The 24083-nt window shown below is 57.4% G+C and overlaps 8 protein-coding genes across 8 annotated transcripts; 4 read left to right on the top strand and 4 right to left on the bottom strand.

Moving 5' to 3' along the window:
- Nucleotides 1-525: 525 nt before the first annotated feature.
- IE81DRAFT_49770 (hypothetical protein) lies at nt 526-1327 on the bottom strand. Its single transcript, XM_025517395.1, has 2 exons — nt 891-1327; nt 526-822 (listed from the first exon to the last, which is right to left on the bottom strand). Exons 1-2 carry the CDS (start codon nt 1098-1100, stop codon nt 607-609), a joined length of 426 nt encoding a protein of 141 aa, XP_025366275.1. The 5' UTR covers nt 1101-1327; the 3' UTR covers nt 526-606.
- Nucleotides 1328-2022: 695 nt separating this feature from the next.
- Nucleotides 2023-3808, bottom strand: IE81DRAFT_326865 (hypothetical protein). Its single transcript, XM_025514931.1, has one exon. It carries the CDS (start codon nt 3615-3617, stop codon nt 2472-2474), a length of 1146 nt encoding a protein of 381 aa, XP_025366274.1. The 5' UTR covers nt 3618-3808; the 3' UTR covers nt 2023-2471.
- A 1352-nt stretch (nt 3809-5160) lies between these two features.
- Nucleotides 5161-6950, top strand: IE81DRAFT_326864 (P-loop containing nucleoside triphosphate hydrolase protein). The gene has a single exon (XM_025514930.1). The coding sequence runs from the start codon at nt 5358-5360 to the stop codon at nt 6792-6794; it is 1437 nt and encodes a 478-aa protein (XP_025366273.1). The 5' UTR covers nt 5161-5357; the 3' UTR covers nt 6795-6950.
- Nucleotides 6951-7054: 104 nt separating this feature from the next.
- On the bottom strand, nt 7055-7667 carry IE81DRAFT_295313 (hypothetical protein; the record flags this gene model as incomplete). Its single annotated transcript, XM_025512089.1, has 2 exons — nt 7055-7450; nt 7527-7667. The coding sequence occupies 2 exons, from the start codon at nt 7665-7667 to the stop codon at nt 7055-7057; spliced, it is 537 nt and encodes a 178-aa protein (XP_025366272.1).
- A 325-nt stretch (nt 7668-7992) lies between these two features.
- On the top strand, nt 7993-13639 carry IE81DRAFT_343551 (hypothetical protein). The gene is made up of 15 exons (XM_025515743.1): nt 7993-8611; nt 8674-8800; nt 8884-8977; nt 9063-9269; nt 9338-9683; nt 9744-10587; nt 10655-10748; nt 10826-10990; nt 11063-11295; nt 11369-11552; nt 11621-11741; nt 11805-12300; nt 12378-12631; nt 12687-12870; nt 12945-13639. Exons 1-15 carry the CDS (start codon nt 8237-8239, stop codon nt 13424-13426), a joined length of 4206 nt encoding a protein of 1401 aa, XP_025366271.1. The 5' UTR covers nt 7993-8236; the 3' UTR covers nt 13427-13639.
- A 444-nt stretch (nt 13640-14083) lies between these two features.
- On the top strand, nt 14084-17254 carry IE81DRAFT_332568 (hypothetical protein; the record flags this gene model as incomplete). The annotated part of the gene is made up of 1 exon (XM_025515321.1): nt 14084-17254. One exon carries the CDS (start codon nt 14084-14086, stop codon nt 17252-17254), a length of 3171 nt encoding a protein of 1056 aa, XP_025366270.1.
- Nucleotides 17255-17373: 119 nt separating this feature from the next.
- On the bottom strand, nt 17374-20405 carry IE81DRAFT_326861 (hypothetical protein). The gene is made up of 4 exons (XM_025514929.1): nt 20016-20405; nt 19710-19850; nt 19044-19443; nt 17374-18967 (listed from the first exon to the last, which is right to left on the bottom strand). The coding sequence occupies exons 1-4, from the start codon at nt 20223-20225 to the stop codon at nt 17568-17570; spliced, it is 2151 nt and encodes a 716-aa protein (XP_025366269.1). The 5' UTR covers nt 20226-20405; the 3' UTR covers nt 17374-17567.
- A 1565-nt stretch (nt 20406-21970) lies between these two features.
- Nucleotides 21971-23789, top strand: IE81DRAFT_326860 (hypothetical protein). Its single transcript, XM_025514928.1, has 2 exons — nt 21971-22682; nt 22823-23789. Exons 1-2 carry the CDS (start codon nt 22163-22165, stop codon nt 23485-23487), a joined length of 1185 nt encoding a protein of 394 aa, XP_025366268.1. The 5' UTR covers nt 21971-22162; the 3' UTR covers nt 23488-23789.
- The last annotated feature ends 294 nt before the right edge of the window (nt 23790-24083 follow it).

Below are 24083 nucleotides of genomic sequence, written 5' to 3'. Positions count from 1 at the left end.
AGTCAAGTGTTCGGCTAGCCAAGCGACATCCAGCCCTTTGAAAGCTGCTGCTCATGCAGGCTTTGCTCATCACGAGTCGTATGCAAAGAGGAGAGAGTCATCGTTGAAAAAGGAAGGGTGTTGGTCACGTGACTACGCGCCGCACCCCCTATTTCTGCACCCGTGAGACCATATCATAGAGCTGAGCAATCTAAGACCTTTACCACCATTTGACTCTTCGCGTGAATAACCCTAACCCATCATTGTCCCAGGTAGCGAGCCGCTGTCGTCGTGTGCGGGAGCCTCGGGCATGATCCGCCGACCCGACAATGCGCAAGCGTGACTCAGTTGGGCGTTGCATGGATATCCATCGATTACCGTGACCGCGCAAGAAGCTGATCATTTTGCACTCAAAGGTGTACCTCAGGTGACCCTTACTTCGATCGACACGCTTTCGAGTCATTGATACACAGCAAGCCGCTCGTCAGAGGTGGCGCGAGCTTGAGCGCGCGATCGTGATCACAATGCAAGCTATCGATTGCAGACAAAACGCCAGCGGACATTCCTCTTTGTCTTGAGATCAAGCAATGGTACGGCACCAGCGGCTCGGAATCTTCTTCTTTTGCCTCAAATGGGGAACTTTCCTCCGTTCGCATTCATGACTGATTGCTGTTGCGGAGTAGGGTTGCCGCTTGCGTCGACGTGGTGCATGGGCGCCTTTTGGCCATTGTCGGGCGTAGTGCCGGGTGCGAAGCCGTTGATGTAGTTGCCGCTGGCATCCTTGACGGACGTCGTGTAGTGCGGGGTGCTGTCTGATGGACTCTTGTGGAGGTTGTCAAACACCTGTGGTCACAGTGAAAAGTCGACATGAGCGGATGCAGTCACTGTGCAACGACACGCTTGCAACTCACCGTGGCCGAGTCGGCCGAAGGGACATTGTTCTTGCAGTACGCCTCCACACAGGCCTGCGCTGTTGCTGCATTCTTCTTGCCCACGTTGGGCTCGACCTTGACGTTGACGCGGCGGACGAGTTCGTCGATCTGTCCATAAGGAATCGGAGCCGCGGCTACGGCAAGCGCAGCGATGCAGAGTGCGAGTTGAGCAATGAGGAAGAAGCGCATGGTGACGGGATGTGGCCAAGGTGTGTTCTGGTGGAAAATTGCGCGAAGGCAAGTTGCAGTGCGAAAGCAAGGACTTAAAAAGGTTTCGAGAGCAAGATACGAGCTGCCAGCAGCACGATCGAGGTCTGGAGAAGTTTGTGAAAGAAGTGAAAAAAGAAAAGAAAAAGTTTGCACAAGGCGATGAGCGAAGAAGAATGACCGTTGGATGAGGGCGGATGGGTGCTTTGTTGAAGCAGAACGACCCCTTTAAGTACCTTTTTCACTTCAGCGCTGATCGTGGTCTTCTGGTGTCGAGCTGCCAGTCAAGAGTGACTCACGACTCGTGACTGGCTCGCGCTGACGCCCGGCGGCATGAATGCTCCGGGCCATTTGTCACGATTATCCCTCCGTTCTCCGCTTCGGGTGTCAACAGAGCGTTCCGGCGGCCCTGTAGGAGTACGACGTTCCTACGACCACTAGTCACGTACTGGTGCTTGCCGAACGCCAACGCACATATGCATCCTGTAGCGTGCTTCAATGTGGACGTGTGTGCTTTTCGGCGCGGCAGCGCATCGTTCCAACTTTGCGCGGGTATGTAAGGTGTAGTCACAGTATAGACGCAAAAAGAAAATCCCCGTCTCGGCGGCGCCTACACAACTCACGATGCATGCATGCATGCAGCGGGCGTGCTACGTACGTGCAGTGCAAACCTCCGATCTCTCTCATACGCGGTCAGTCAAGATGAGCGACTCACGACTCTGCCCCCCCTGCCATCACCCGCACTTGCACTCGTGACTTCTTGGGCGCGCGGGCCAACGCGTCAAGACGCCTACCTGGTGCCTGCATAGAGTTGCTGCATGCAAGAAGGCGCAGCGTTGAAGGGTGCAGCCGTGCGCGGCAGTGAGCCCATGCTGCATGCACTCCCCTCCCCACTCTCACGACTCGCGACAGCAAGCCCGCAGAAAGTCAGGTGGCGGCATACGATCGCCGCTCGATTCAAAGTCGACTTGGTGACTGCTTGCTGCTACATGCATGGCTACACTCGCGTATGTATACCGAGTCGACAACCTCGCAGACGGGACTTTTCGTGCGTACACGCGCAAAGTTCCGTTCAGCGCGGACTTGTCCCGAGAACAGAGATGATGCATGCTGCAGAGGCTTCAAATGCGATGCACTGCTGCTGCGCAGTCGATATGAGCCGATAAACTTGCAAGACACGCCATGTTCGCGCTCAATCTTCGCGCTCGATGCATCAACGAGTGACTTTGAGCGGCGGCACTGACAGACGTACGCGTATAGCCTGACAGCAAGAGCATTTCGAGTCGGCTCGCAGGAATACACGGAATCTCATCGCTAGCGCGACGTGTGATGTATAGGTGATGAGGAGACAAGTCACGAAAGCAGAGCGTCGCGCAAGGCGTCGGTTTGTTCATCCGCCAAGCTCGCTCCCTCGTCGTAATCTTCTGCGTCATACTCTGTAATGCGTGATCCGTCGTCGTCAGACCAATTCTTCAAGTCGCCGAGTTGCTCAACGTCTTTCTCCAAATCTTTCGCTTCGCCGATATGAAGCCATGCACCGCTGGTCAAGTCCAACTGTTCCGCTTCGATCTGGGTCTTTGCCTGCTTAGTGTCCCATCCTGCTGCTTCGATGGGCGCGTCCAGTAGATTCCTGCCCTTCTCCACTATCGCTTGCACTTGCGCCTCCGAAGCGAGACTGCGACGCATGCGAAGCACCACTCTCTCGAATCGCGGATCCACCTTGTTGTTGGTGTGCCGGCCTAGAAGCGCTTTGTGGAGTGGTAGAAGCGCTTGAACGGCAGCCTCCTCGCCCACGTGGCCGCTCACGTTCCCGACGCAGTAAATCAGCTCTAGTGGAGCTGATACGGTCTGCCCTGGATGACTGTCACTATCATTAGGACATGTGCTGAAACGAACGTTGTTGAATGTACCCATTCCCCACATGGCGTCGTCACAGGTGTACAGTATGAGCTGGCGAGAGTGGAACCATTTGAAGAGAAATGATGATTGGATATCGGTTCCCGTCAGCGCAAGCTTATCGAGAGCCAGGCGCTGTGTGAAAGGCTGCTTGGCCGGTGAGGGTTGTTCGAAGATGTCGATAAAGTTTCTTGCTCCCGTGACGGTAAGAGCCAGCGCGCGAAGATTGTGCGACGTGACGAGATCTTCGATGAGCTCGCAAAGCTCAAAGGTTGCTGGCTCGCGCTCGTCCGGCTTGTCAAAGTCATGACTATCAGGATAGTCTGCTATGCTGGTGGAGAGGTGCAAGTAGCGATCTTCTATTGCCAGACTTTTGACCAAAGGCTTCAACTCTGGTGATCTCCGCAGGGCAGCTGTGAAGCTCTTGACCTGACCAAGCGTGTGCAGGAATGGGTGCGAGAAGAGTGACTTGACAGCAGAAGTGGACAGCATCTTTGAGGTGGAGGAAAGGGCCAGCGCAGACGAGACATCGGTCTCTGCCGCGAGCTCACTAATCAGCGTCTGCAGCTCGGGTGGCAGGTGCGGTACCTCCTCTGCAGGCATGCTGTGCGATCGAGTCGACGGGGTGCGACAAAGGTATTGAGTTGGCAGTCTAAGATGCGACGCGGCAATCGAGATGAGATCTTTGGGAAGCAGAGAAGGCGAGCTGTCAATACTCGTGAATGTGAATGTACTACTTGATGCGGTGGTGGTGGTGGTGGTGGTGGTGGTGGTGGATGCTAGTCTCGTTCGATTCATCACGTTTGTTCGTGACGCGAGACTCACGACTCGTTGCTCATATAACCGCAACCATCTTTGGGCGCCCTTCGCACCAGGTTGCAGGCGATTGTACTCACGACTCCCTCCACCTTCTTCTCGAGCGTGCGTGCATCACCCGCGGGCGAATTAGGATCCCGCGCGAGCGCTTTGCTCTCGGCTAGGCAGCTTGCGCGTGGCGGCTTAGCCCATGTGCATGCGTGCATGCAGCATGCATCAGCAGAGCGCTTATGTACTTGGTCTGCATCGCTCGCTCGTGGGCATGCATGGAGGTGAGTTCCTGCAAATTCTTCGGGCGCGCGGCGTCTTGACCGGTCTGAATGCTGCGCTTCATCCTTGCGAGCGAATATTATGCGCCCATGCACCTGCAAGACGGCGCATTTGGCGCTTCTTGCTGGAGCCTACGCGCGCGTGCAATCGTTGGTAACGCGCTGGAGGCGCTGCGCATGATCACTCACCCCCGGCGACCGGACCTCGATGCATGGGACTCGCTCATCGCTTCACAACAAGATCGCACCTGCAAAAGAAGAGCAGGCAAGTCGCTGCGGGTGATTTGTGAGTGGGGATGTTCGCTTGGCGGCTCGTGGCTGCCATTTGCTGCTAGGCGTTGCGGCTGCCTCCTTATTCAGCTGAGCTACAGGCCCAGAAGACGGCGGCCACCGGATGAAATCTTCGAGTCGCCACAGTGCTGGCTGCTCCGACATCAAGATTTTCCACAACAATCAACACTCGCAGCCTCTGAAACGCTCGTCGATGGCAGATTCTGGGCGGGACCCAACAAGCCTCCTCCTCGCCGCTTCCTCAAGCCTCCTCAGTGTCAGCTCCTAAATAACCGAGAGCATCTGGTTTTCAACATGCTTGACTGCTTGCTCCCCTTCACATACCTCCGCAGGCATACACACTTGCTCCCCCCTTCACTCGGAATCGCGTTTGTACTACTCACGATTGTCCCGTCACTGGTGGCGTCATGCTCGCTTCAACGGCGCGTACCGTCCGTCGGAAAGCTCGAGATTCGTCTGTCACGATTAGATGTTGATGTGTTGCTCTCTCTGCATGCATGCCGGCAGCGCGCTCGCGATTGCTGCATCAGGAGGAGGTAAGCGCGGGGGTGAGGTGCAGCCGCTAGCGCGGAAGACATGTATTCGTGATACAAATTCGTCATTTTCACGATTCTGATTGATATGGTTCGTGATTCTGATTCTGATTCGTGATTGTTATGCGGGACCGCGCAGCGTGCTGAGTTGTGATCGAGTTTGAAGTCTTATCGGCACGGTCGCCGCGCCTGCCAATAATTCCGTTGCACTCGTGACTCACGATTGTGCTTCTCCCGTGCCATCCACAAGCGCTCTAAGATGCTCCACAGTCGTGAGTCAAAGGTCATCTATATCGTCCCGACTCGCAAGTGTCGTCTGCATCTTGTTCTCATCTTGAACACCAGATACAATATACCTGCGCCGCGCGCCGCGCACCACACTTGCCATTTATCTCGCTATCATCTCGACGCCCGATCTGCTCCTCTCGCAAACAATGCCGGCGGCGGCTTCGACCTCCGCCAACCTCGTCGACCCGCGCGGGCGAGATTTCACAGTGGCGTATCGTATCAAGCCTCGGCTTGGCGATGCTTCCCTCTCCAGCAGTGACCCTGCGATACGCGCAACCAGCACGACCTCTGCCCTAGCGCTCGCAAAGAAGGTCAACGTGAGAGGTGAGGAGCAGACACTAGAAGAAGCATTCAAGGCCCACAGAGTGTACGAAGAGAGCTGCAAGACGCAGCAAATCTTTCATGATCTCGTCGCCCCCTTGGTGCCGTTTGCGGTGCTGGGAGGGTACGCTACAGCGCTAGCCTACGGGCAGACCGGATCCGGCAAAACCTTTACGCTCTCGCAGTGCTCCTCTTTGCTTGGTGAGGTCCTCTTTGAGGACATTGCCGCTCGACAGACACGAGAGCGCGCGTTTTCGGTCGAGCTAAGCTCCGTCGAGCTATGCGGAGAGGACGTGCTTGACCTTCTCGACGAGGGCAAGAAGAAGGTCAAGATCGTGCAGGATGCGGATGGGCGCAGCATGTTCGAAGGGGCGAATGCACGAGCAGTGGCTGATCAGCCTGCGCTGGAGACCGCGCTGCACGCTGCTTGGTCGAGCAGACGGACGGGGGCGACAGAGTGGAACGACGCTTCTAGTCGAAGCCACGCCATTTTTAGGCTGACCATCCGCAACGCCAGTGATCCGAACGCGACGCCGGGTATCGTGCAGCTGGTAGATTTGGCTGGGTCGGAGAGAGCATCGGTAGAGGCCAAGAATCACTCTGCTTCGAGGCGAGGGGAGAGCGCATCCATCAACAAGAGCTTAATGACGCTCAAAGACTGCATCCGCAACAGGACCCTCTCGGATGGACTGGCTTCCATGTCCAGACCTCCACACGTTCCCTTTCGCTCCTCGCGTCTGACGCTCGCACTCAAAGAAGCGTTCGACTTGACCTCCAAGCAGCCGACGCACACCGTCTTTATCGCCACCGTCTCTGCCTTGGAGAGGGACGTGGCGGCATCGCTCAATACCCTCAAATACGCTTCGCAATTGCTGGTTGCGCCGCGCGACGCCGGTGCTGCTGTTGCCCAAGGCGCGAATAGCAAGCCGACCATCTTGCAGTGGCCCAACGACAAGATCATCGAGTACTTTGAAAAAAAGTGCGGTGCGGATCTCAGTCAAGCGCACCTCATTGCGCCCTATGAGAACGGGGCGACGCTGGCTAGAGTGCCGGAGCAGGAGTTTGTGGATCGCATCATCAAGGCTACACAGGGCAAGTGGGGTCACCTCAGAGCGCGAAAGGTGTACATCGAGTGGTGGGGACGCGTGGTGGATGCGCGCACGCTGCAGAGGAAAGATGATCAGGCAAAATGGAAGGAGATCGTCAAGCAGAGAAAGGCGAGGGAGCTGCGAGATGATCTCGAGGCTGCTGCCCAGGCTTGAGACTGGCGCTTCGAGGGAGCATCGTTAGCGTCGATCGACTTGATCGTGTTGAATTTGTCTCGAAGCTTGTAGGTCGCGCGTCGCGCATCGCGTCGCGCTCTCGCTCCTGTTGTACTTTCGTCTGCCCCGCAGCAATACATGTGAGATGTTCAAGAGTGATCAGCATGCCACCTAATGTGCGCCCCTACGAAAGCAACAGGGCACTGAGTCGAGGGCCCGCCCCCCCCCGCTTGGAGTGTTCGCGCTCGGAGTATGCGCGCCTATCCGTAGTAGCTCCCACTCTCCTGCTGTACCCCCTCCGCGCCATGCAGCCACGCGACCCGATCCTTTGTGAATTGTTCGATGCGAGGTTTCAACTTGGTCTCGTGCAGCTCAAAGTCGTCCACCGTGCCGATGCGTAGAATCTTGACACCGGGAAAAGCTTCGCCGACGCGGTACATGAGCGTTCCGCAGTTGCCGCAGAAATGATTCGTCATCTTCTTGCCGGACGTGATCGTCTCGGACTGACCGAATTGGCGCAGCGTCGACTCGCCGCGCAAGTGCTTCAGATGCGTGTCCTTGACGATAAAGTTGGAGGCGAACATGGAGGCGGTGATCTTGCGGCAGTCTGTGCAGTTGCAGACGAACGTGTCCACCAATCCTGGCTTGACTGTCGACTATCAGAGTCACGTGAGTGCAAGGAAGAGTCAGAAAAGCAGAAAGCCAACAAGGATGAGAGATTGGGACACGCACAAAGGCAAGCTGAACGCTGCCACAGTAGCAGGTTGCGGTAGCTTCATCCTCCTTGGACCAACCATCCCTGACCAGCCCAGCGTTGGGGAATCTGCCGCCTTGGGCGAGGTGTTGGCTCACTTGCTGAGTGCGATGGCTCATCTTGACTGGGTGCCGGCGTGCGAAATGGTTGCTTGTGGTGGGCTAGACACATGCGGAGCGTCTCAGCAAAGAGCTACGGGTGGAAGCACATGAATCAAGCATGCCGATGGAGGGCAAGGCTGCTCTCATGCGCCATCTGACCCACGTGAATGTAAAGGATGTCGTGTGCCTGCTGCGCTGGTGATTCGTGGATGCGCACGCGTGACGCGTGTGTGGAGGTGGAGCCGAGTCCGAAAGCGCGACCGGTGGGTCCGTGGAGCTCCGTTCGTGTTCGTGATTCGACAGCAGTCGTGAGTGACAGCAGCAGAGTGTGGGCATCACTGCAGGAGCGCACCTCACGGCTTGAATCACCTGTCACGGCTGCCTCGCTATCGCTGCGATCCACACTCACACTCACACTCACACTCACACTCACACTCACACTCACGACTCGAACTGTCACCTTCACCCGCGCGTGACTCTTTTGCAATCACGGACCTAAAGTCGCGTCGGGAGTCGCGCTTCGACTGCCGCTGCCATTCTTGGAAGGCCCCTCATTCACGATTTCACAACGATTCGCGCCCCGCGAGATGCCGGTCCCCGTGATCTCCAAGGCCTCTTTGGCCACCACAGCTCCCTCTCCAGCCGTGCTCACGCACTCGAGCTCTTCGTGGGGCCAAATCAATAGCACCTTCACCTACCTGCCTCCTCGTCAGTCAGCAAGGCAGCTCGCCGCGGATGGAGCCGGGAATGCAACGTCCAGCGCCTTCTCTGGCGCCTCTTTGAGAGATCAGATCACCGTTCAGGCAGTGGGTACCGAGATCATCATTAGGAATGGTAGATTCGAGGTGGAGCAGTGCATTGCTTTTCCTCAGCCCCTAGCGCACACGGCGAGCTCGAGCACTCGTACGGTGAAACAGAGCATACAGGCTGTATGCGCTGGCGACGTGGAAGGGGCGCTGGTGGTGAGTGTGTATGAGGTGGATAGGGACAAGCACATCAGCTGAATCTGGACAATGGATGTCAGATTACCGCTTGCTGCGGTCGCCGCGTCGCAGCGTGGAGGAGAAGCTCATCGGGCATTTGGAAGTTGCACAGCCAGCTGGACGTCGATGAGCGGGATGGACGCGTAACTTCGCTGGACCTTCGATCAGGTGCGTGTCCTCGGCAGTGCCCTCGCGACTGCTTCTACCTCTCGAGTCGCCCACTGACTACGACCGCGCACCATCCGACCCAGGCGACATTCTCATGGGCTGCGAGAGTAGCATCAGCATCTGGCGATACATTCCACTCAGCTCGCCGAGTCCATGGCAGAGGGTCTGGCGCAGGCGGTGAGCGAGCGAGCGAACCGTGCGCGAGAACATGTGTGTGTGTGTGGTGGTCGCTGACTACGCACACCACCAACCCGATGCGCAGCTGCCCGTCGTCCATTGTCGCCGCTTCTTGGTCCCCTTTAGGCACCAAGCTTGCCGCGTACGCACAAGACGATGACAGGGTCCTGATCTGGGCACATCGAGCAGGCACACCAGCTGGCACAGCAGCCAAGCCAAAGCTGGTCGACACTGTTCAGCATTCTAGACCAATCACGTCCATGACCTGGAGAGCGCCGTCTGAGAGCACCGAGTGAGTCGATGTGCCTTGTATGCTCGTCTTCACCGTCACTCACCCAACCACACTTTCCCAACCACCAGCCAATCGGAAGCGCTCGTCACCACCACGAGCGATGGCTGCATCAGGTTCTGGGTGCCAGTCATCGATGAGCCCAACAAGCACAGGCTGTGGAGCAGCATTTCACCCTCCCTCTTCTCACACCACGCGCCTCACTACCTTCAGTCAGCCAATGTTGGCATCGCGCTGGACCGGGTCCTTGCACTGCATGCGAAAGAAAACCAGCTGCTGGAAGTTGGGCTCAAGGAGAGGAACCCGAAAGTCGAAGAGTGGGCTGCAGGAAACGTCAAGAGACTGGACAGCGTGAGAGAGTGTCCCGATCTGATCCTCGCATTCAAGGATGGATCGCTAGTCGTCCAGGCGCTGGGAGTGAGTGGGTCGGGTATCGCGCGTCAGTCACAGTACTCACGTTTGCCACTCTCCTGGCAGAATGTGGATCGAGCTCCGCCAACTCTCTACACGCTCTACACTGTACTCTCCGTCGGTCTGGATCTTGAAATACCAAATACTGCTCTGGATGTGCATCTGATCCCAACGATGTCGACCTCGAGCGGATCTGTGGCGGATCCGACGGCTGTCTTGCTCGTCGGATCAAGCGTTTACGATATCAGTCCCGCCACTTTCTTTGAAGGTTTACCGGGAGGCTTCACAAGTCGCGCGCCTCAGAATGCCTCTGCAGATCACCGGGAAAACATCCAGCAGCTCGTCGCATCGGCCGACGGCAAAGCGCTGCTGAGTTGCACACGTTCTGACTGCACCAGATGGACAGCTTGCAGCCGAGGCGGTCAGAGGGGCCTGAAAGGTCGACATGCCCAGACAGGCTGCATAGCGCTGAGCAAGAGCTACGAGCTCTCTCACGATGACCAGACCGGCAAAGCGACTCTTGTCGACTTGTCGACCAACGAGGTGACGCATTACGATCTGCCGGCAGAGCTCCGTGTTGCAAGTGCTGCAATTCACGAAGAGGCAGATAAGCCCGTAGCTCTTTTGCTCAGCGAGAAAGGACAGGTGTGCTTGCTCACATGGCAGAGCGTCCAAGCGCAGTACTTGGGTGCACCCACCTCGAGCGCAAGCAGCACAGCGCACTTTTTCCCGGTGAGCTCTTCTGCGGATGAAATTTGCGTGGGAGCTATCGACGAGCACGGACGGATGCAGGGATGGAAACTCAGCCTGACGGGCAAGGGTCCTTGGAAGCGCAATTTTGAGATCGCGACCGGCCTTGCGAGTCATGAGTTGGTTCGAGCGTCCAACGACGGGCAACTCATCGCCATTGGTACGTGTGCAGAGGTCCAGAATCTTCTCGCAACTGGGCTGATGCGGATGCCCAACACCCGTACCAGTGACGAGTGAGGGGAGTGAGAATTGTCAAGTATCTATTTGGAACGTCGAGTCTGCTTCATTCTCCTCCGGGCTCGAGTACCTGAGTGAATGGGAGTGAGTGCGGCTGCATAATGTGAAATGGGGCGCTGATCGTACTGATTGAACCAAGCGCGCTTGTGCGTCTCTCGCAGGTCTCCAATTGTCGCGCTCGATTGGTCTGATCGCAATCACGGCGCACCGAAGATTTTAGCACTTGCCACGGCCAGCAAGATAACTCTCTTGACCCCGTCGCACGCCCATCCACTGCACCACGATTCGACACCGTGGGACGTTCTGGCGAGTGTGGACTGTTCACGGTGAGGCACACCATTCTGTTTAACCTCCGATTCGCCGCGTGCTAAACTTGACCCGGGCCTTCAACGGCGAAGCTTCTTTGCTCTTCCCATTCACAGCATTTGCTTCCTTGGTCACCACATCGTTGTGGCTAGCGGTGCAAATTTGCACGTCTTTGGTCCTCAACTGGATGTTGCTGCTTCCAAGACCCAGCACCGCGACGCTGAAAGCGACGCGAAGCGTGAACACGTCGCCATCGAAGCTGCCAGCAAATCTGGCCCGCTCGCAACGCTTCATCCAGACTTTTTGCTGCAAGCTTTGCTTCTTGGTGAGCGTCTGCACTGCAGCGTGTCGAGGCAGGTCGAAGTGGCTAATTTGCGCAATGGATCCACGTTGGGCAGGAAAAATGGAGCTTGCCGAAAATATCATCGTTGACCTCGTGAAAGACCTGCGTTCCGATGATGCCCCAAGATTAAGGCTGTTGCAGGACGACTACGAAGTGCTTTGTGCTGGGTGCGATGGTGCGCAGAAGCAGAGTGGAAGCAGGGCGCGGGGTCCCCTCTTTGACTCGGAGTCCAATGACGCGTAAGTAGATGTGCCATCCCCAAGGCCATTTCTCTTCGCGGTAGCTGATGCGCCCTTCTGGACGTCAGCGATACCTTCTCGCCCGCCATGGCGGAAGAACTCGTAAAGATGCTCGAAGCAAGAAATGATGTAGGGCTCATCTCCGAGCAGCAGCAGCATTTGATCCATACTGTCCAGACACTTGGCGAGGTGAGCATCCCGAAACGTCCTCAGCAGCTGCCATGATACTGACTCGAGCCTCTGCGTGCCTAGCTCGCGGGACACAAGCAGGCTCTGGACTTGATGGGCAGAATCTATCTTGCAGCACTATTACACCGTCATAGGTCGCTCTCACCCGTCGTAGAGAGCACGCTCGTGCCGGACGAAGTCCTTTTCGCGTATCACAGCGCTTCTCAAGAAGTCCTGCAATCTCGAATCACCGCGCTCCACAAAGACCAGTTCACGTGGCAGGCAGCACAATCGAGCGGCGTCTTTCTCTGGTTGCGCGACCGCGCAGCGTTGAATGCGATAGCTGAGCAAGTAGCACGCGCCCAATTCAACAGCGGAACGGAGAGAGATCCGGTCAAGTGCAGCTTGTTCTACTTTGCTTTGGGCAAGAGAAAATTGGTGCAGGGCCTCTGGCGACAGGCCGCTTGGCATCCAGAACAAAGGAAAATGCTGGCTTTCTTGAACAATGACTTTGAGCTAGAGAGGTGGAGGACGGCCGCTTGCAAGAATGCCTTTGCGCTGCTCAGCCAAAGGAGATTTGGTGAGTTGGGCGGCGACTGACGTGAGGTGCACGTAGCTCCTTCCTGACCAAACAGTCACCGCCCGACAAACGTGCAGAGTTTGCCGCCTCGTTCTTCATGCTCGGCGATAGCCTTCAAGATGCGGTCAATGTATGCGTGCGCAACCTTGGCGATCTGCATCTAGCTCTGGCGCTCGCAAAGATTCGTGAAGGAAGCGATCAGGGACTCGTATTCACCAAGCTTCTACGAAAGCACGTTCTACCATTAGCATTCAATGAGGGCTCCAAAGCTTTGGCTAGTTGGGCGCTGTGGGTTCTAAAGTCGCGCGAATTGGCTATGCGCGCCTTGGTCGTGAGTCTGTCATGCGAGCTGCGGTGAGAGTTTTGCTGACCCTGATGCCCCTCAGCGTCCATTGCAATCGATCGTCGATGAGGTCGGGCTGCCCTCAGGAAGCAACGTCGCGCGGATGACAGCAGAATCTCCAGCTCTGGGCCTTCTGTATGCAGAGCTGCGTGTCTCGTCGTCCGCTGAGCCGCGCGGCGGCCAGATGGGATACGTAAGACACCTGTGCTACCTGTTAGAGCGCCGAGGTGAGTACATGCACGCGCGTGCGGCCGCTGTGCGCACATCATGTTACTCACGTCTCGCGCCCTTTGCTCGCCAGGCTGCCACGCACTCGGTCTGGCACTTTTGAGGGAGTGGAAGTTTGCCGCCCAAAAGCCATTGCCGACTGCGTCAATCGAGCGAGGTCCTGTGCAAGACGTTGGCGAAGGTTTGTTTGCTGCACTGCAGCTGGCCGATACTTCTGCTAGCCTTGGTTCAGAGACCGTCACTCCTGCAGTGAAGGGATCCGCAATCTCGCCAACGGCCTCAGAGCCGCGGCAAGAGCGACGAGCTATATCGCTGCTCGACGTGCAACCGCCGGTCGCTCAAACCTCGTCGAGCGCGATGCGAGCATCGAGTAGCTTCGCAGCGGCCAGGGATGCCTCGCTGACAAGGGATGGCGCCTTGACTCCCGAGACGGCACCAGAGACCAAAGCGAAAGTAAAAGAGAAAGAGAAGGTGGCTTCCCTGATGAAGGCTTCGTCCGCCGCTACCCAACAGCAAGGAGCTCAGGACTTTAGCTTTGACTCGTTCGGATTTTGAGGCGTTCAAGCTCGACCCTGGCAGTGACGAGCGCACAACCTCAGCATGTGACCGCCGACTGCTGCCGGAGCTTCGGCATGTCAAAGTGACGCTCCTTCTCAATTTTGCGGAGAGTGCTACATGCCCAGCTGCCTCGCGTTCTCCGTCCGTGTCGAGCACCTCATCCCATCTATTACAAGATACCCTGCCGATGACGAATGTTATGCTCGGCCCCCTTTTGGCTGCTTCTGCACGCCATGCGTGATCCTTGATTCTTACGGTCTCGATACAACGCATAGAGCCGGTTTTTGGTTGAAGAGGTCTCTCCCCGCGTGAACAGTTCACCAGGTCACGTGGTGCTGGGGATCAAGCGCGCGAAGAAGCTGCTGCAGCTAGCGCGCATATGCTGGTGTGTGACTCGCTGGAAGTCGCGCTTCTTGAAGGTTGAGGGCGCGACGACCGCTACTCGCTCATGACCACCGCACAGATTAGAGCACTGACTGCTCACCTTTTGCAGTCACCATCGTAGCAGCCACACTGCCCGAGTCCCATCCTTTGCTGCTTGTCCATTGCAACTAGCACGAACAGCCTGGCGATACACCTCGAACCTTGTCGAGGCTGCTCGACCCTAGCAGAGGCGCATACAGCGGGAACAATGGTTGAGCGTAGCATTTGCCCATGAGCGGCAGCGCAGCAATGGTAGCCTGGCGTCGCGTGCTGCGCCCCAGCAGTCGTCTTGCGTCACTCGACGAGACGTCTGGGAGAGCAAGTGGAGTGCTTGGCCAGCGAGGCTGGCACACCTCGACCTCGCGAGCAGCTGCCGTCGCCCTCGATGCGCATCTCCCGCTAGAGTTTGCAGCTCAGAAACAGCGAGCATCGCAGCACAGATCCTCCGTCGGCATTCGAGAGAGGAACGAAACAAAAGGCGCTCGCTATGGCGACCAACAGCCGCTTGGCACCTCTGAAGGTGCTGCGATCACGACCACGTCCCACCACCGAATCTCAGCGCCTGCAGCCGGCGTGGACAACTACGATGACTTCTTCAAGGATCAGCTCACCTATGCATCTCGCGACTCTCCGATCATGCTGAGAAGCAGCAACGACAGGCTATGGTCCTACGACGTCACATCCGAAAAGCTGCGCGCGGAGCTGGAGAAGATTGCAGAGAGCGTGGACCGAGGGGCGAGGCACTTGCCCAGTCTAGCGAGCAGGCTCTTGCATTCGCTCGGCATTCGTGTGCACCTCGATGGGCAAGCTGAAAGCACGCTGACGCCAGCGGCAAAATTCGAGGAAGCATGTATGCTCATCTTTTCGCACTGCATACAGCGGTCTGCGCAACTCGGCATGACGCACACCGCGCAACAAGACCGTACATCCATCCGCAGCATCTCGGCGCTCTACGAGTCTCAGGTGGGTCAAGCTTTCGTGCCCACTTTCAAGGAGAATCCGAGACTTGTGCAGCTGCAGAGGAGCACCCTACACTCGTACTTTGGCCTGCAGTTCTTGGCCTCTGTGCGGCTTCAGGACGAAGGTATGCGGAATGCGGCGCTCTGCGTCAAGGATCAGCGGTTGAAGCCCAGTCAAGCCAGGTACCTCTTCCGGAGAGTCGTCGCTAGGCTAGAGGAGGGAAGCGCCAAAGATTCGAGTGTCGCTCGCTCATTTGCCGTCGAAGCAGGGCGTCCAGGAGGATTGCGCGCAATGCAAAAGAGGCGAAGATGGAACGCTGCTTGGGAGGAAGCTGTCAAATCTGCAGAAGCGCTGCTTCGCAGCGGTGTTTTGCTCACCTGGAGCAGCGCCTCGCACGTCGACGCAAAGCATAGAGTCGCACCATGCGAGCCGACTGCCGATCGTCTAGCAAAGACGGAGGGCAGCATCGATTCGAAAGCGCGGAAAGAACCAGCAGCGGAGCTTCACATGCTCTTGCTCGCCTTGTCCAACGCCCCGCTCCCTCACTTGGCGCTCCGAGCCGCCAGCGCTGCCCAAGCCGCATCTCTCCATACCTTGTCGAGACGAACAGAGCCTTCTCGCAATGAGCCAGCTGCAACGCCCGGCATTTGGACCCCGCCGACGACTGCCATCCAGCGACCAGGCGCCCAGTCTGTCGATCCAGACTGGGCCTCACAAAAGGCGACCGAAAAGACGATCAGTAATTTGGTCAGAAGAGCAAACGGAAAGCACGCAGTGGAGATTCTCGACCTTGTCAGACCTGCTCATAGAACCCGCAAAATGTACGAAGCGGTGTTTGAGATTTGGTCAGAGGTGGACATTCGACTAGAAGTAACTTGCACGGCTCAGCGGGCAGATAGATGGTGCTTGCGCGTGGGGCCCGCGCAGAAGGACCAAGAGCGGGCGACAACGGAACATGGACGTGGACATATCATGAGTCCGGCTGCTGTGCTCAGAGATGCAGCCGCACGAGCAAGATGCGACCTCTCAAGCAGACTGTGGATGGACTACGCGGAGCTCTTTCACTCCGCAGATCAGGACTTCGCGGAGGATGGCGCTATGCTAGGATCTCGCTCCTCGCCTGCAAGCTTGCATCGAGAATCGCGACCTAGCGGAGCGCCTTTCGGACTACGAACGGAAATGAGAAGACTGTTGGAGAAGAGGTTCAAGTCTCATGCTAGGACTGTCCAGCTCGATTTGGTACAGGCGGATCTCGAGTTGGCAAAGAACTTGCAGGCATATGATTCTGTTGAAGCAGAGCGGCGCAGCGTGGAAGAGGCTAGGCCAAATGCAGGGCTAGCAAAACTTGCATTGCCAAGTTTCGATGCGGCAGCGTCCGAGTTGGACTCTTCAAATTTGGCTTATTTAACGACAACTTCGCACCTCAGCATCGTGCAAACAATGACTCGGTCTGGACATTTTGCGCTGGCTTTTGGCTACGTCTCGCGCGTCCTTGCCAGCCACGCGCAAGACTGCGTCGAAGATCGCAAGCAACACCTGCGCGACACGAGGACCTTGTTGATCAATTGCCTGCTTCGAGCCGCACTGGCCAGTCGCACAAAGAGGAGGCGGGAGCTCTCGAGGCTTCTGACAACCCGCGCGGGGCTGGTGCAAGGTCAAGTTGGCAAGAGCGAGAGTGCCGCTGATCGATTGAGGAGTCTGTTGGGAATTCAGCGCGAGTCTCGCAGCTCCCCACCGCGACGGGAGCTCGCTGCTTCTCGTGCGACTTTGCAGCCCTTGCGAGCAAAGAGGACCGCCTTTTTCACTCCGTCACTTCGTCGATCGTCTGCGCCCTCGGCGCGCATCGCAGCGCGCAAATCGCACGCCTTGCTTCGTGCTCAACGAGTATTTCAGCTCTTCGACCAGTTCGAGCTTCGACCGAGCGGGGTGACGCTCAACATCGTCCTGCTCCGACTCTCTCGACGCACCAGGTCCAAAAGGTTGCTCAAGGCTCTGTATGGCGTCGGCATGGAGCTGGGAGCCGAGCTCGACGCAGCTTGCGCTGGCGCTGGCGCTCGAGCGTCGCACAAGCTTGCAGCTGCAAAGGAAGGGCGCGTAGACCTGGACGCCCTCAAAAGTCTGCAACAGGAAGATCGAGCGCTTTTGCTGGCCTTGCTCGCTCGCGCATCCAGCATTCCTCCATCGCGCATTCACGACAAGCACACGACTTTGAGCCCTTCATCCGAGCCCCCCGTCGCGGCAGCCTCATCTTCGCATCGCGCCGGCCCATGGATCGAGTACGAACAGCGCATTGCTCCGCTCGTCAGAGCATTTAGCAGTGCTTTGTACGATGTCGGCGACTGGAAAGGGGCCAGAGAAATCATTGGCATGGGATTGGAGGAGCGCAAGCGAGCTCAAGAGATGCGCAGACGGCGACCAGCCAGCACCAGCACTGACAAATGAAGCTCTTCGTAGCGCGCGATGCCGCGGGATCTCTCAAGCCTGCACATGCGTCTATCGTGTGCATGCACGCGGCAAATCTGCACGATGGGCGTGCGAGCTGCGTGATTCGGTCATCACGATTGGGCGCGATTCGATCCATTGCAAGCTCAGAGGTACTAGCTGTCTACAACATTCACGCGATTGTACACGAATCGTCTCTTACACCAATGCATCAATCGAACGAGGGGCGAAAAGGCTTCACAGCTCCATGGTCTGTCTGCACATCGCGCGCGCTGCCGTTGCAGTGTGTGGCGGTGTGCGCTGGCGGGTCATGTCAAGCAGACTTTTCCTTCGCTGCGCCTTGCTCCGCCTCTTGATCTTCCTCTATCGCATCTTGTTCAGCGACGCGTGGTCTCCTAGCCTGACTTCTACCTCTGCTCTTGCTTCTCCTCCTCTCCTCCTCTTCGGCCCAATGCACATCCTCGACCAAACCCCCCTCCTGCGGTCCCTGTCTCATCTCCCCCCTCAGCTCGGCCCTATCCCTCGCGGCCTGTTGAGCCCTGTTGAGATTCCTCATCTCCGTCACTCGTCGGCCATGCAGGGCCAAAGAGATTTCTCCCTCGGACATGACCCAGAATTTGCGCTCTCCGCGAAGAAGCTTGCGCAGCCAGGGAGGCAAGAAAGCTCGCCAAGATTGCAAATCTCTCTGAAGTAGAGAGACTTGATGAGCCAACGCGGCATCTGCTGCTGCTGCTGCTTCTGATCCGAACTCCACGTCCGCTTCACCCTTTTCCGACTTGAGGCTGCCGCGAGGAGAGTTGAGGCCAACCAGTTGCTCAGCGTCGATCTTGGACGAGGGCTTCAGCGTGCTGGCCACGCTGTATGGTTCTTTGAGGTCCGACCATCCAGGAGGCAGCAGCTTGGGATGGATAGCGCCCAGCAAGAGCGGAATGTTGTGCAGCAGAATAAAGCTGACAATACCCGCAATCAAGCCGTACGCGATATTGTACATGAAGGGAATGCCAATGATGGTCAGAAAGGCAGGAATGGCGTCTCCCGCATAGTCCCAATTGATAGCTGCTGCGTTTTTTGCCATGAGGGATCCGACGATGATGAGCGTGCTGCCCGTCGCCCAGCTAGGTATGCTAGAGAAGATGGGGGCAAAGAAGAGGGACAAGAAGAAGAGGAAGCTCGTGGTGATGGCCGTGATGCCCGTCCTGCCTCCTTCGGAAATGCCGGAAGCGGACTCGACAAAGGCTGTGCACGGGGATGAGCCCATCAAAGCTCCCATGGAGATGCTGAAGCTGTCGCTGAGAAATGCGGTGGAGGAACCTTCAAAGTCGTTGGAGAGCTCGTCGTAGACTTGAGCAGCTCGAGACATGGCGACGAGCGTTCCGGTGGTGTCCAGCGCGTCGATGTACAGGAAAGAGATGAGGGCCAACCAAGCGTGGCCGTTTCTCAGGCCTGACCATTCGATGTTCTGTGGTCCCAAGAGGTCCAGACCGGTCCAAGTGGCCACCTGCTTGAAGAACTGGAAACCCGCATCGCCCACACCGCCATCGTCGTGCGGAAAGAGCGTGACGTTGGTGGTGCGAGGCCAGCTGGCAATAGCCACCAGCAAGATGGGCCACAGGAAAGCTCCTCGAACGCGGTAGAGCAGCAGCAGGGCTGTGAACACTCCGCCTCCAAACACTCCAAGCCAGACCTTGGGCGACTGCAGAACGCGCGATTGACCTGCGAAAGTTGCAGTGCCGTGGCCGTCAGCGGTCGGAGCAGCATATCGTCTCGGAGGTAGTGCGAAGCGACTCACAGTAACCATTCTCATCCTTGAACGCGTCTTGGCAGCCTCCCAAGCCAACCAAGTCGGTGTACTGTCCGCCCACCACCCCAATACCCGCCGGTCCAATGCCGATAAAGGCCAGGAATAGACCGATGCCCACACCCGTGGCCAAGGACAAGCTTCTAGGTATCAACCTTCCCAACCACTGTCGCAAGCCTATCAAGGACAAGAAGAAGAAGAGGACACCCTCGACAAAGACTGCAGCTAGCGCTTCTCCGTACGCAATCGTTCCGCCTTGACCGTACTGACCCACGACGCTGGCAAAGTAGGCATTCACACCCAAGCCAGGTGCTAGGCCTAGCGGCAAGTTGGCTAGCGCACCCATGAGAAACGTAGCCAGTGTGGCCAGTGCGGCTGTAGTAACCACGTACTGTGGGGGGGCGGGGGCGGAGGCGAGGGGCGAGGGCGGGGGGCGAAAGCGGCCAAATCCAAGAGTAGCAGCAGGGGTAAGAGCAGGCACGGGGGAAGCATCGTGGGAAACGTTTAGCAATCACGAATCGGCGAATGGGGACAGCTTTCATGCGGATCGAACACATGCAGCGAGGCAAGCTTTTTTTTTCCAGCGCGACGCGGCTTGGCATGGCAATAAGGAGGAGGAGGAGGAGGAGGAGGAGGATGCGACTCGACTGGACTCACTTCTTGACGAACGCGCTGAACGCAGAGCTGATACGTCTGATCCGTCGAGCGGTCTACACCGGCTGGAGCTGTGCAAGGTCCACCTGTGGAGCCCACGATAGCGGGATTGAGCGATAAGATGTAGGCCATGGCAGCAAATGTCTAAAACCAGCGGGGGGGAGCAGCCAGCGGCGCGATTTTGACGTCGAAGAGAAATCGAAAAGTGGAGGATGCATGCACAGGCGCGGCAGAGCAGCAAGATGAGCAAAGAAGAAGATGGCGGTCTCCACGCTGCCACTGCCGCTGCCGCTGCCACTTGCCACTCACGACAAAGCCCGCTCGCACTTCGACGGTGAACTTGGCACCTTTACGTTCCAATGGATGTCCGCATCCTTCCAACTTGAACCACCTACCCACTGCGGATGTGGCGATGCTGTTGTTGAGCTTGTCGCTCCAGCTATCCAGCTTGTCCGACAGCTTCCTCAGAGCCGAAGCGTCGTGTGCGGGCCAGGGCCCATCAGGCACGGTCGAGGTCATCTTTTCTTTTCTTCTTTGCCCCCAACGCGAGCGCCAAATCACGAATGAGGGGTCCGATGATGCGCGCGGCGGCGGCTATACATTCACGGAGGAGGCGTTGGGAAGGGAGGATGGATGGAGCGGGCGGGGGCGCATGGCTGGCTGCTCGGTATATGTATAGCGCAGCAGCGCCGCAAAAGCTTATCTACGACTTAATTGACCGCCATCCAGACCAGCAGCATCCATGCAGCAACATCAGCCTGCAATAAAGCAAGCAAGCTGGCGAGCATGCAGGCAACCAAGCATTCGAGCAACCGAAGCTGCTGACTTCTGATGACTCGTGACTCGTGACTCGTGACTGTTTCCAGAGATTACAAAACATTCCGATTCCCCCGCGCGTCCAATCAAATCAATTGCTGAGGACCTTTGAGAAGAAGAAATTTTCATGAGCTGCACCAGCGAGCGGCACTCTGACTGCTGCTGCATCCACGCATCTGCACGTCCGCGCGCGTCGTACCTTGCACCTCTACGATACGTGCATGCATGCGCATACACCACAGCACTCGCTCGCTCACTCGCCTCGCCTCGCCGGGCCATTTTATCGCTGCTGCCCGCGGCCCATCTTCCATTCCAGCGTGCATGCATGCAAGAAAGGGGAGAAAAAAAATCCCGGACATGCAGGCCACCCGCGCCCCGCCCTTGCGCTCGCTGCATGATAACCATCCGACACCAGCGCAGCCAGCCAGTCGGTCAAGCCACTCGTGCGCCATGTACAGTCGTGGCACGGGTAGCGTCCAGGCGGGGGGGGGGGGGGGGGGGGGGGGGGGGGCTGCCTGTGCGCAAGTCGAGCGCAGCAAGTCACGAACTCACGAGTTCAATTCAAGGGAGCGAGCGCGGGGCAAAAGAAGGTGCATGGCTCATTCGAAGGGGAGAATAGGAATGCATGCAATGTGAATATGGCCTAGCTTGCCTGTACTGTACGCTTTGAATCGTGACAGCACGGTGAATGCCGGGCAGCATGGCGTGGCAAGCAAGCAGACAGCCGCGAAAGATAAGCACCACCTTGATTGCTGCGACTCGTTTATTCGAGCGCGTAAATTAAGTGTGGCTTGGAAGCGAGGCCGATGCGCGCGCGCGCGCGCGATAAGAGCTCATACAGTCGTGATGATGCATGTGTGAGCATATAGAGCCGAGTCATGTCAGAACCAGAACAGATTCAGATCGATTCTCATACATTTACACAATTATACCATCACCACCCTGCACGCCTTTCATGGTATAGCCAACGCGGGAAAGGGCGAATAAATGCCGCATCCTTGCGCGGGTACAGTAGTAGTGAGTAGTGAGTACAGTCGTGAGTCGAACGCGTACCTTGCCACAAATCGTAGAATTGCCCGCGACGCGACGCGACGCGACGCGTCAAGAGTCTTGTGTCTGATGATCCAAATTAAACGCACACAAGAGGTGATCACGTGCACCAACACGTCGAGATCGGGGCCGGGCAATTCGATTCAAAATTGCCGACTCGACTCGACTCGACTCGTGACTTCTCGACGAATTCTGCAAGTCGCAATTGAGTCACGAGTCAGAAATCACGCGCGCGGATCACGCGACGCGCGGATTCACGAATCATCGAATCATCGAATGTGAATCAAATGTGTGGATCAGATCACTCGATCGGCCCCCATGCAATTCCAAGCGGTTTCCGGCTATGCGGCAGGTTATGATCCGGTGCCGGGCTATGATGTGTCCAGGTACCGTACTCTTGCTTGGCGATCGAGCTATACAACTCGATTCGATTCAATTCAATTCAATCCGCGATCGTGCCGCGCGACTCCTCAGCTCGCCGTTCGCTTCAATCGCTTTCTCTGGCATGTAACACCTTTGGGAAGGGGGGGCGCATCTCACAAGAAGTTGCCGCATCGTAAGCACCTGCTCAGGCTGGGAGATCGATTAAAATGCGTCGATCAAGACGCGCTGAGGATGATGGGCGGGAGGAGGAGGATGATCTGCCCGCGGGCGTACACAGAACGCCAGCGCCGTGGACTTTGCAAGCCGAATCGTGGATCTTTCCTCACTGGACCAGCACGCGACGCATCGCGGACGTGCGACGTGAGAGCAAGGTGCTGCTGGCTCAAAGGCAGGAGGAGGAGGATGCTGCTGCTGGTGCGGCCAGCAGCAGCAGAGACGAGCAATTGGCCAAAGCTGGACTTTCACCAGGCTCCTTTCATCCGCTCGAAAAGCTTCATCCTTTGGCTCTAGCTTTGGCATCATCAGGTGCTGCTGAAGAAGCGCATTCGAATGAGCAGCAGACGCAGACCGAGGCGAACAATGCCAAGATACGCGCCGCCGCCGACGAGTTTAGAGGAGGACCGGGGGGATGGATACTTTATCGATACACGCATTCGCCCGTGGGCCCTTATGATGAGCTCATATACGTCGCTGGACTCTTCAAGAGTCCCAGTGCTGGCAATACGGGTGAGTGAGAGAGCAGGGCAGCAGCAGCAGCAGGGTGGCGCGCAAGTTCGCTCTTTTTGCCCTGCAGCGCCCCCGCCCCCGCCCACGCCCACGCCCACGCTGATCATGCGCTCACTGGTGAGTGCCCAACTTGATTGCAGCATTGCGCATCACCAACATCTACGTCTCCAGCACCGCATCCGTCTACAATGGTCGCAAAAATTGGAACATACCCAAACATCGAGCGCTGTTCGAATGGTCGCAACCTGCTGCTCGCACCTCTTCAGCAGCAGTGCAAACCGTCAGGGTGTACCTGCCCGTCGGGGGAACGCAACAGCAGCAGCAGCAGCAGAGCAAAGGCAAAGAGATTTTCGCTGCCAGACTCTTTCCTCATCTTTCGAGCAGCTGCTGCAACTGGCTGCCAAGCTTGCCCATTCCCGCCTTTACCGCGCACATTCCCTCATGGCTCAATTTGAAGCTTTGCGCACCGCCTCTGCTCGATTGCACCACCACCACCGACAGCGTTGGCGGCGGCAGCGGCAGCGGCGGCTCAAAGAGCAGCAGCAGCAGCAGCAGCAGCAAGGGCGAGATGCAAAGAGACGATGAGGCGCAAGAAGAAGGTCTCGCCTCTTCGGAACCGGAAAACGTTTGGAGGAGCGTCTCGCCCACTTTTGCAGGGTGGGCCAGACCAGCTCGTGCGGAAGCTATTCTACTCGTGAGTTGGGGAGGGGGAGGCGCGGCGCGTCCGCTTCAACCCTCCGCAATGTTCTCGCGAACCCCCACTTTCCCCGCAAGCCAGGACATGGTGGGAGCTGGAGGCGAATGAGAAGGAAAGAAAGAAAGAATGGCGGGCGGGGCGCAGGCAGCGGCAGCGTGATTTCGCACTTGCTGACTCTTTCAAAGGGCTGCTCCCTCCCCTTCCTCCACCACCCAAACACCCAAACACGCACACACACACACACACACACACACACACACACCCCTCATGCTCCCTCTCCCGCCCGCGCCTTTGGCACCCCGCCCCTGTCCCGCGGTACAAAGTCTGACAAGGAGGGAAAAGCAGCGGCAAGCTACGGCGATGGAGTGTATTTTCCCAAGTTGGAACAAAGCTGGGGATGGGGCGTGCATGTGAGTGTCCCCTTCGTCGTGAGCGTCGATTGGTGTATGTGTGTGTGTTGGGGGGGGGGGAGGGGGGGGGGCGGAGCTTGACGATGCGTTCGCTCCCCACATCTGCATCGAATGCTCGCGTCGTACCGCGCCCAGCACGCCCCAGCCGCCCTCCTAGCAGCCCCTCTTCCTCCCTCTCCGCCCCGCCCCCCCCCTTTTGATATTACTTTGGCAACTTTCTTTGAAAAATCAACCGCTGATCAGAAAGAGTACTGAACGCCCCTTCCCCATCCCCACCCCTTTTCCTCTCCCTTC

This window comes from Ceraceosorus guamensis (assembly GCF_003144195.1).
Source record: "Ceraceosorus guamensis strain MCA 4658 unplaced genomic scaffold IE81scaffold_144, whole genome shotgun sequence".
In the NCBI taxonomy this organism is placed as follows: Eukaryota; Fungi; Basidiomycota; class Exobasidiomycetes; order Ceraceosorales; family Ceraceosoraceae; genus Ceraceosorus; species Ceraceosorus guamensis.
This window is presented reverse-complemented; position numbering and strand designations above follow the sequence as displayed.